Below are 10,761 nucleotides of genomic sequence, written 5' to 3'. Positions count from 1 at the left end.
AAAGTGTATTAATTGAGGGAATGTTTGTAGTTCATAAACTGATGATCATTACGGCGAGATTCATGAGTGCAGACCTGAGATCAGCTCTAACTGTGTAATACTGTGAAGGACTGCACTAAACATGCTTTATTCTATACAATATATATATTTGACTAAATAACTTGAAATTTAAAACTGCTAGAAAATCAAAGCCATATGTCCGACCAAGTTGTGTTCCAAAGTTAATATCACGAACATTGAATCACGAACATTGAGCCTGAAACGTTTAAAGGAGCATTTCATGGAAACTCAGTCCAGCTTAAAAACGTTTAAAAGCTGCAATTTATGATGATTACTAACATACGAACATTTGTGTCAATTGCTCCTTTATGCCAGTAAACGTGATTCTGTTGATGTGTGTGTGTGTGTGTGTGTGTGTGTGTGTGTGTGTGTGTGTGTGTGTGTGTGTGTGTGTGTGTGTGTGTGTGTGTGTGTGTGTGTGTGTGTGTGTGTGTGTGTGTGTGTGTCAGCTTCTGTTCACAAACACTCAGTCCAGAGTTCACCTTTCACTCTTACACTCACACACACACACACACACACACACACCTGTCAGTTTCTTCTGGACGTCACAATGGACTTCAAGAACAGGAAGAAAAGGAAGATTGTTCTGGTGAGTTGAGACTCTTCTTCTGCTCATCATTGGTGAATCAGTGCTGTAATTCCTCCTGTGAGATCTGTGTGTTATTGCTGTCGCTCCTGAAGGATCCGGGAGGTTTCATGAGCTCGAATTACGTCTGAGTCACATATTCACAGAACTGGGTTATTTTCTTACACACACACACACACACACACACACACACACACACACACACACTCACACACACACACTCACACACTCACACACTCACACACACACTCACACTCACACTCACACACACACACACACACACACACACACACACACACACACACACACACACACACACACAAGGGGCCTGCTAATATTTGTTCTTGTTTAAAACTTAATTTTGATACATTTGATACAAAACTCTTAATGTCTGAAATGTTGTGCGTCTCCAGTAAGTGTATCCTGGTTTAAGGATGTTTAGACATTTGTACTGGAGAGATGAACGTATAAACCCATCTTCTGCCGTGTGACGCACAGGTTCTCCGGTGTGTTCAGTGTAATGCAGTGCAGTGAAGTGTCGAAATACAAAGTCTGAACTGGTTTACTGCGCCGTTTCAGTTTTATGGACCTACACCTGACATGTGTGTGTGTGATAAACAGAAGAACGGTCCTCGTCCACAGGAAACATGCTAATATTACTGTAACGCTTCAGTTCTGGAGAAGATGAAATAACTCAGGGTTTATTTACATAGACTCAAACACACAGCGTACAATACCCATCGCCTGAAGGAGGAGGAGCTTAAACACACGCTGGTGATCAGTGTTAGTTTCCACGGTAACTGATGAGTGGCGGGAAACCAGGACAGAGGAACACAAAGGTCCATAAAATCTAAAACAAACAGAACATAGTGGTGACAATTATATGGTTATTTAAATTATGAAATGAATTTGTAAGTATGCAACACAGAGGAGTTTGTTCAATTAAATTTAATTTAATTTAAAGGTGCATTGCGCAAGTCTCTGAGTTTTTGCAGAACTATGCCCCCTCTGGCGGCAAGCGAAACTGCAACCAGAGGTTGTCTTTTGCACTAGACAAAAGTTTTCTTTTTTTTATCTTATGTGGAGTTTGCGTTGGTGTTTGAAATGAACTACAAGCCGGTCTCTTAGAATCCATTTTCTACGGAGAATGGCGGCGAATACACAAACCTGCCAGATAGCCAGGTGAGCGTGCCGTGAACGCGCATGACGTCACGCCCAGTCTCAAATTCCGACCCGAATCCCTCTTATTTATTTTACTGTACAGGATTATAGAGACAATCGCAGTGATCAGAGAAGGGCTCATTCAGCCCATCAGGCAATTGTTTAAGCATGTATGGGTTAGAAAACGGGTATTTTTACCATGAAAAGTTGCGCAATGCACCTTTAATTTGTAAAAATACAATAATAATTGTAAATACAGGTGTTTTTGTGTGACCCTGATTCACTATGGTAAACCTGTTATACGTGTTTATATTAGACCTGAGGCGATGGTCATTCGTCACTCGTGTGTGTGTTGTCATATATTCATCCGCACAGAGCCGAAGCACAACTGCAAACAATGTTCTTCTGCAAAATGCATGTAGTTCTGCTTTTGACCTCTAGAGGGACAACAGTTGCATCGTGTGGCTTTAACGTGTGCATCAGCTGCATAAACACAGACACTATATTAATACGTTTATTAAAGGGATACTTCAGGATTTAGCATTAAGCTTTGTATTAGTAGAAAACCTGTAGTATTTTCGAATTACCGTGCTTTCCACCCTCATATCCCCCTGAGAGGAGAGATTTATGTATGTTTTGTCTGGAAAAAATCCTCCGATGACGCAAAAAACGTCATTTTGCGTCATCTGAGGATTTTTTGGCCAGAGGCGAGAGACTTCAGCCAGTCGGAGGAGCTGTCCCGCATGTTCTCAACCCGCCCATAGAGGGATCTCACTCACAGGCTCTTGTTCTGTGGGGAAAGCTGAGTAATAGGGGTTACCATCCTCTTTTTCCCGGACACGTCCGGCCGTCGAGATCGTCCAAAATGTCCGGGATTCGGCTTTTGCTTTCTGCAGTCGCCATTCATTGTTTACATGCACACCTTTTGTTTCAATCTAACTGAATTCATTCTGATTGGTGAATCTGAATGTAGTGTTTACATGAACGCTAAACAAGTGATCGGTCGATGTGCGTTTTAACATTGCTGAGAAAATTCCCGCTCCTCCGTGAGAGATAGGAGACCTGTGCATCTCAGTAATGATGCCACCGGCCTCGCGCCGTTCTCCCACGCCCCTCAGTCTCGTCCTGCTCGCCACAGTAAACATGATGACGTTCTCCCGCGCCCCTCAGCCTCGTCCTGCTCGCCACAGTAAACATGATGATGTTCTCCCGCGCCCCTCAGTCTCGTCCTGCTCGCCACAGTAAACATGATGATGTTCTCCCGCGCCCCTCAGCCTCGTCCTGCTTGCCACAGTAAACATGATGAATGGCGACTGTAGAACGCAAAAGCCGAATCCCGGACATTGTGGGCGATCTCGAAATCCCAGGCAGACTCGTCACGGAGACTCACTAGTAGCCTAACCTTGTTGTTTTCAACAGCGCTCTCTTACCGGTAGGCGTGGCTTGGGAGTGGCCTCCTAGGGCAGTGAAGCAAGTGCATTCTGGGAGTTGTTGTCTTTCATCCACATGAGCCAAAAAAAAAATTTCTGGCTTTTCTCAGTCTAGAAAGCTCCAAATTCAAAAATAATTTCACATTTCTTCTACATAAATGACCCATTTTAAATACACATTCATCTTTCCAGAGGTGAAGTATCCCTTTAAGAACTAGTCAACTAGCAGTTAGTCAAGGGTTAATCAGTCATGCTCAGATTCTGTGTGTCTATGGAGCTTCTTAAAGAACAAGAGTTAGAAAACCTGCTTGTAAGATGAGCCTAGACGACCCATGTGTGCAGATTCCTCACAGTCTCTGAATGCTTATGAGATATTGTCTAATAGTATCAGCAGAATCCTGTACATGTTAATTTAGTCTTTATTGATGAATTCAGTATGTGAAGCCTGTGATGTTTTAATCTCTCTCTCTCTCTCTCTCTCTCTCTCTCTCTCTCTCTCTCTCTCTCTCTCTCTCTCTCTCTCTCTCTCTCTCTCTCTCTCTCTCTCTCTCTCTGTGTGTGTGTGTGTGTGTGTGTGTGTGTGTGTGCAGCTGTCAGTGCTGTTGGCGGTGTGTGTGCTCGTGATTATTCTGGGTTTGGGTTTAGGTCTCGGTCTCCAGCTGCAAGACTGCAGGAATAAAGATAATGGTGAGAAACAACTTCGATATCACACCTTATATTTTGCTTATAGAAAATGATATAAAATCAAATCCACATGTCTAACCAAGTTGTGCTCCAAAAATTAAGCCATTAAAAGTTTTTAAAGTACTGTTTCTATGGTAACACAATGTCCATTTTCTAAACTGTGTTCACAGGATGAACTTTAAGTGTTAACTGGCAGTTAACAGGTTAATCTGAAAATGTTCAATTAAATACACAAGAATAATTGTAAAAAAAATCAATAATTAATCAATAATAATTGCATTTCAGTTGCATATTTTAGTTAAAAAAAAGGCTATTGATTTTGTAGTAAAATAATGACCTGAGGCTGCATTACAGAAACTTCTGTTTTGAATTTTTTGATACTTATTTAGAATACATACAAATGTAATGTACGTCTTTTAGTTGGCCAGAGATTTAAAGCGTAGTTTGTGAAGAGTGTGTGCGCATGTGTGAGCGAGAACGGTGGATCTGGAAATTATGAAATGAGAATTAGTCCTCAGATGCATGTCCGTAATTTATAGTAGAACATCTTGCATTAATTCGATCTCAAACAGATTCATTAAAAACTTTTTTTTTATTTTATTGCAGAAAAGGTAACATACAGATAATAAGACAAAATATAAACAATCAAGAGAAAAAAAAAAAAAAAAGAAAAAAAAGCATAGCTCACATTCAATTTTAACAAATAAGGATATTACAAAATACCAGGGGTATTGAAGAGTGTATCATAACATTTTAAATATTTCACAGACTTTTTGTTTTTTAACAGTCTTACTGAAGAAATATAAAAATCAAAGTCAGAGCAAAACAACTTTAACATAGGAGATGAATTAAGAAATGTTTGTTTATGTATGTGAAATTTTGCTAATAAAATAAAAAGGTTAACAATAAATTCCAGATCCTTATTGCTTTTATTTTCATAATACAAGGTAACATCCTTTAAAGTAAAGCAATAATTAATATTCATCAGATTAAATATAAAATCTGCCAAATCAGTCCAAAACTGGTTCACGACATTACAGTCAAAAAATAAATGAGTCAGTACAGATTCATTAAAATAAGTTATGACTCCTGCACGTGCGTGACGTCATTAACCAACGCGGTTGAACGACCACTTTACGACAATACAGTTTCGGGAAACAGTCGTGACTCGATAGTTGATTTCTTCAATGATGCATCGCACTATAGAAGTGACGCAGCGAGTTACAGCGGTGTGTGTGTGTGTGTGTGTGTGTGTGTGTGTGTGTGTGTGTGTGTCAGGAGTGTCAGCGTCCTGCAGGAACCGTTGCTACGAGCCGTTCGACGCGGACTCCCGCTCCTGCCGCTGTGACGCGCAGTGTGTGGACACCGGAAGCTGTTGCTATGACTACCGGGACATCTGTCTCCTGCCCTGTGAGTGACCGTCTCACCCTGACACCGCAGAGTGACTGTAGAGGAGCTGTGGAGAGGAGCTGTAGAGGAGCTGTGGAGGAGCTGTGTGTGGCCAGCCGCTTTAACATTTAATCCTTAAAACCTACTAGTCTCTGTTTTCATGCTACTAGTAGCCTACTTATTTTTTAGATACTAGTATCTTTCCCATGTAGTACTAGTTCTTATTCATTAGCTACTAGTGCTTATTCTTTAAATTCTATTACTAGATACTATTATTTATTCCAAATGTTACTAGTAAGATTTTGAATTGAACTCTCCAGTGGCTGTTCTGACCACATAAGACGAGTAAAAAAGCAGCTGTGACTAGTGAGATAAGAATACTAGTAACAATTACAAAATATACTAGTGTCTAATAGATAAGTACTAGTATCTAATGAATAAGTACTATTATCTATTTAATAGGTACTAGTATCTAATATATACGTACTAGTCACAATTGGAATACACACTAGTCAGAACTGAATAGTTGATATCTCAATGACAAACCCCATAGAAGTCAATGGCAAAAAAAAAATGTGTTATTAGTAACAAAAGAATAGTTACTATAATAATAATAATAATTCTCTGTACTCAAAGCGCTTTACATGGAAGGGGGAATCTCCTCAACCACCACCAATGTGCAGCATCCACCTGATGATGCGACGGCAGCCATACTGCGCCAGAACGCCCACCACACACCAGCTTACTGGTGGAGAGGAGGCAGTGATGAAGCCAGTCAGTATATGAGGATGATTAGAGGCCATGATGGACAGAGGCCAAGGGGCAAATTTGGCCAGGATGCCGGGGTTTCACCCCTACTCTTTTGAAAGACATCCTAAGATTTTTAATGACCACAGAGAGTCAGGACCTCAGTTTAACGTCTCATCTGAAGGACGGTGCTCTTTGACAGTATAGTGTCCCCGTCACTACACTGGGGCATTAGGACCCACACAGACCACAGGGTGAGCGCCCCCTGCTGGCCTCACTAACACCTGCTGGCCTCACAAAACACCTCTTCCAGCAGCAACCTGGTTTCCTCAGGAGGTCTCCCATCCAGGTACTAACCAGGCTCAACCCTGCTTAGCTTCAGTGGGCAACCAGTCTTGGGCTACAGGGTGATATGGCTAATAGTTACTAGTCACTATTGAAATAAGTACTAGTATCTATCCCAGGGATGGGCAACTTCGGTCCTGGAGGGCCACTGTCTTACAGAGTTTAGCTCCAACCCTGAAAAAATCACCTGCCTGTAATTTTCTAGTAATCCTGAGGACCTTGATTAGCTTGTTCAGGTGTGTTTGATTAGGGTTGAAGCTAAACTCTGTAGGACAGTGGCCCTCCAGGACCGAAGTTGCCCATCCCTGATCTATCCTGTCTAGATCGCCTGTCAATCAAATTTCGGCGAAAGGTCTCAACACTGAGCTCTTAAAGGGCATCTTGCAGGTTAGACTACCCAGTGAGTCAATGTATAGAAAAATAATGTAGGAACTAGATTTAAATATAAATATATACTTATAAAACGCTTTTTAGGCTTCTAGAGTCGTTTTTGTGAGAAAATGTTACTTCCGCATCTGAAAACCGCCGGAAGTGACATAACAGGAGGGAGTGCGGTCAAAGTAAACAATAGGAAAGCAATGGATCGCAATGACAGTTTGGACGCTGAGGAAATTGTAAATGTTTACTCGTATCTCGGACCTCAGCCATATAAGTTAATTATGAGCCTGCTATGCAGCCAAGAGAGCAGGACAGGCCAGGCAACTACTTTTATTTGTGTAAACTCACAACAACAAGAAAACGGTGTGCTTTTGTAAAATAAAAGAAAACGAACAGGGCGCGCTTTCATGATCTCTGTGAATTGGAGCGCGTCTCAAAAATTAACTGAAAAACAGTGTATAGACAAGCCTCACAGACATGAGAAATAAAGCTATCTATATAAAGTTTATAAAAAAAAAAGTCCACCAACGAAAAAAATCCAATCGAAAGCAAATACGGTACCATCTGATTATGTAATCCTGTCCGTATATGTTTGCAGGCAGCCTACACTGATTTAGAAAAGACTAGTTCATTAATAAACAATTAAAATGCTTGATTACGACATAATTGAGGGGAAAAAATAATATGTATGTGGCAGCAATGCGTCACCGTAGTATAACACTATACTCCGATCACAATATTGTACAGATTATTATCATGTAGGCCTATCAGGCAATAGCAAAGTATTGGACCCTTAATATCTGCATGTGTTGTGTCAGCCATTAGGAGAAAGTTTCCAGAGAAAGAGGGACTTTATAAAGGCTTTGAATGGTCCCATTTTGGTGACAATAAATACAAAATAATCACAACTGTCTTACTGTATAAAAACTTTATAAGTTGAAACAGCCAACACAAACATATCAGTGGTTTTGTACAGATTGAAAATGAATTATAGAACTATTTATAATAATAATACGTTTCGGCTGCAGACTAATAACAAACACATAAATGCATTACATTACATTACAACCACATTCTGACGATGGACCGGGCGAACGCAGAGCTCGGCAAACGACTCCCTCTCATGACGTAATATGACGCGATGATGAAAAAACAGCTTTTTCAACACGGTCAAGGAAACTGTCATGTTTCTACTAAATTTGTGCCCTTATGTCTTGCAAAACAATTTTAAATCCTGCATTAACTTTTCATATGGTATTTTCATAAAAGTTTATATATTAATTTTGAAAGAAAAAAAACCTGCAAGATGCCCTTTAAATTAATATTTTAACCCTTACAAAATTATTGCAATGTATAGTTACAGTCATAGGCGTCGATTTCGGGGGGGGCGGTGGGGACGCGTACCCACCAGATTTCGTCATGAGTCATTTTGTACCCACCACTTTTAACTTCCGTCCATATTAATTTGACTTTTGGTTCGATTTTTTTGACCGTTTTCAGTGGTTATGAGGAGCAATATGAGAGAGAAATTTGGTAATCATTGTCTGACCCAACAAAAAAACATTATAATATTAATTTTATTTAATTTTTCGTGTTCGCATTTATGAGGGAAAAAACAACGCGTCAGTTCTCGGTTACGGACGTGAGCGCTCTGAAAGCAGCACTAAATACTGCTTTAAAACATTCACAGAGACCTCAAACAGAACAGCTGCCTTTCTTTAAATTGAATTTCGTTTTGTATTAATTATATCTTAATTTTAATCAATGTTTCATGAACCAATTGCCTGGATTTAATAAATAACTTAAGAAGTAAATATAGCAGAATCACGACATGGAGGCGCCGGCGAGTGAACTGGAGTTCGTCTCATAAATGAACCGAAGCTCGGAGTATAATGCACATTCACATTCACAGCGTATTTAGACACATTCATAATCATTACTTTTACCAGTTCTTTGTGGCAAGCTTTATGCGTGCGGTCGTGCGCTTGAGTGCGGCGTAAACGCTCATTATCCTGTAGGCTATATAAGTAATTAAATTAATATAAAGGGGGGATTTGTCCACGAATTACTTAAATGAGCAACTAGCCTACTAGTCGACTAGAAAAAAAACGTTTAGTCGGAAGCAGCCCTTATTCCACATATTTTCGAACCAGGCAACAGGACATCTGGTGAGCGAGCGACCCTGCGAAATGAACGAGCGGAGCGGAATATTCAGAAATGCGCTCTCCACTCACGAGCTCTGATCGGAACAAACCCGAACCTCACTGTCTGCTGAACTTGCGCAGAAACATCAAAATATAACCAGCTTTTTAAAATGTTTTTTTTTTTAACTAAACACTATTTTAGCACAAGTGATGAGCTTATTGGCGATTTTTTAATAATTATTGACAAAATTAGAATATAGTAAAACATTTTATTTATTTTTTTGGGTGGGCCTGTTGAAAAGTGGGGCCGTGCCTGAGCTACAGCTACAGGACATCGTCTTTCAAAACAAAACCTGCGCGAAAGAGAGAAAAAAAATGAATGCGTCATTGTACCCAGCACTTCTGAAAATGCACTTCCGAATGCGTCTCTGTCCCCAGCACATTTCAAACCAAACTGACGCCCATGGTTACAGTCATACGTTTACCTATCGTACATCTTTCAGAATCTGCTAATGCTCAAGAGTGCAACCCGATGCATTAAGAGCCAGGGGGAAACGTTTGAGCAAGAAGATAGTGATGTGTACATGTTTCTTATTTTCTTTCACATGCTAATATCTTATTTAGCCTCTGAAGGGCATTACTAAATTAATTAATGAATTTTAAAACAAAATAAGAACAATTTACACGAATGTTCTAGTTCAAAAGTTTACACGCCCTGGCTCTTAATGCTTCCTTCTTGAGCATCACTGAATGTTGTTTGTAGTAGTAGTGTATGAGTCCCTCAGTTGTCTCCAGTGTGAAAAGATGGATCTCACAATCATAGTCACGGCTAGTATGGAGTCAAATATGCAGAAGATGCTGGAAAAGCAAAGAATGTGCAGGAGCTGGAGGATTTTTCCTCATGAACAACCATTACAAAAAACAAACAAAAAAACAGTTGTGGATACTTCAGGTTATGACACATAATATAAAAAAATCAAGCTTATGTAATTTGCCTTGTATTTTGTGTTTGTATCTTGTCTTGTGGACTAGGCTATTAAACATCTGTAATGTGAAAAAGCTTTTTCAGGGCAGTATAAAATAGAAACAAAGTTTTTATGATCCTTCTTATTAAACAATAAATAAAAAGAACATTTGGGAGGTTCTGCAAGGTGTGTGTAAACTTATGATTAAAGTGTAAATGTAACAAAAATCATAACATTAGACGCCAAAATGTTGCTATGGTTGTCGTTCTCATGTTGCTATGGTTATCACGTTCTCATGTTGCTATGGTTACTATGTCAAATCATCGCAGTTTCATGACTCACAGGACTATAATTTAGCGGGTTCACTCCCACATTTAAATGCGGTTACCACTCCTTACACTTTACCCTGTGAGCGTAACCACTGGTCCTCTAGAAGCATGAACAACACAACTATTATTAAGTTGGCTTGGAAAAGCCAACATACTGATATTGTACTTAAGCTTATTATTATTATTCTTAGCCAAAATTTCTCCACGCTACTTTCATTGCGGAATGTTCAAATTGAGCCAAGACTATTCAAACTTTAACTGCCTAAATTCAAATGTTGACAGTTGGAGAGGCTCATTACTGTACGTTCACACCGCCGGCGGCGAGAGCGGCAAAATTCGCTCTCGCCTCCCTGCCACCGGCGCCGTAGAAAGATTCGGGGATGCTCTGACGCTCTGATGTAGATTAGAATGCATGAAACTTTATTTAAAGGGGCCGCAAAGCAAATAAGAACTGAACATAAATCAGTATCCTATTTTGTGCAGAGTGGCCTCACGTAGGGTATAAGTTAACCTAATGAAATCTTTTAAATGTGAAAGTAACAA

At 39.9% G+C, this 10,761-nt stretch overlaps 1 protein-coding gene across 1 annotated transcript in view; it reads left to right on the top strand.

Moving 5' to 3' along the window:
* Positions 1-502: 502 nt before the first annotated feature.
* Positions 503-10,761, top strand: part of LOC309511331 (venom phosphodiesterase CdcPDE) — a 58,350-nt gene continuing 48,091 nt past the window's right edge. The window contains exons 1-3 of the mRNA XM_082186503.1: positions 503-649; positions 3,828-3,924; positions 5,200-5,331. Coding sequence (XP_082042629.1) covers positions 611-649; positions 3,828-3,924; positions 5,200-5,331 — 268 coding nt within the window. The 5' untranslated portion in view covers positions 503-610. The remainder of the gene's footprint in view (positions 650-3,827; positions 3,925-5,199; positions 5,332-10,761) is intronic.

The sequence above is a fragment of the Leuciscus leuciscus genome (assembly GCF_965113295.1).
Source record: "Leuciscus leuciscus genome assembly, chromosome: 12".
NCBI classification, from domain to species: Eukaryota; Metazoa; Chordata; class Actinopteri; order Cypriniformes; family Leuciscidae; genus Leuciscus; species Leuciscus leuciscus.
Note: the sequence above shows the minus strand (reverse complement) of the source record. Positions and strands in the feature narration are given on the sequence as shown.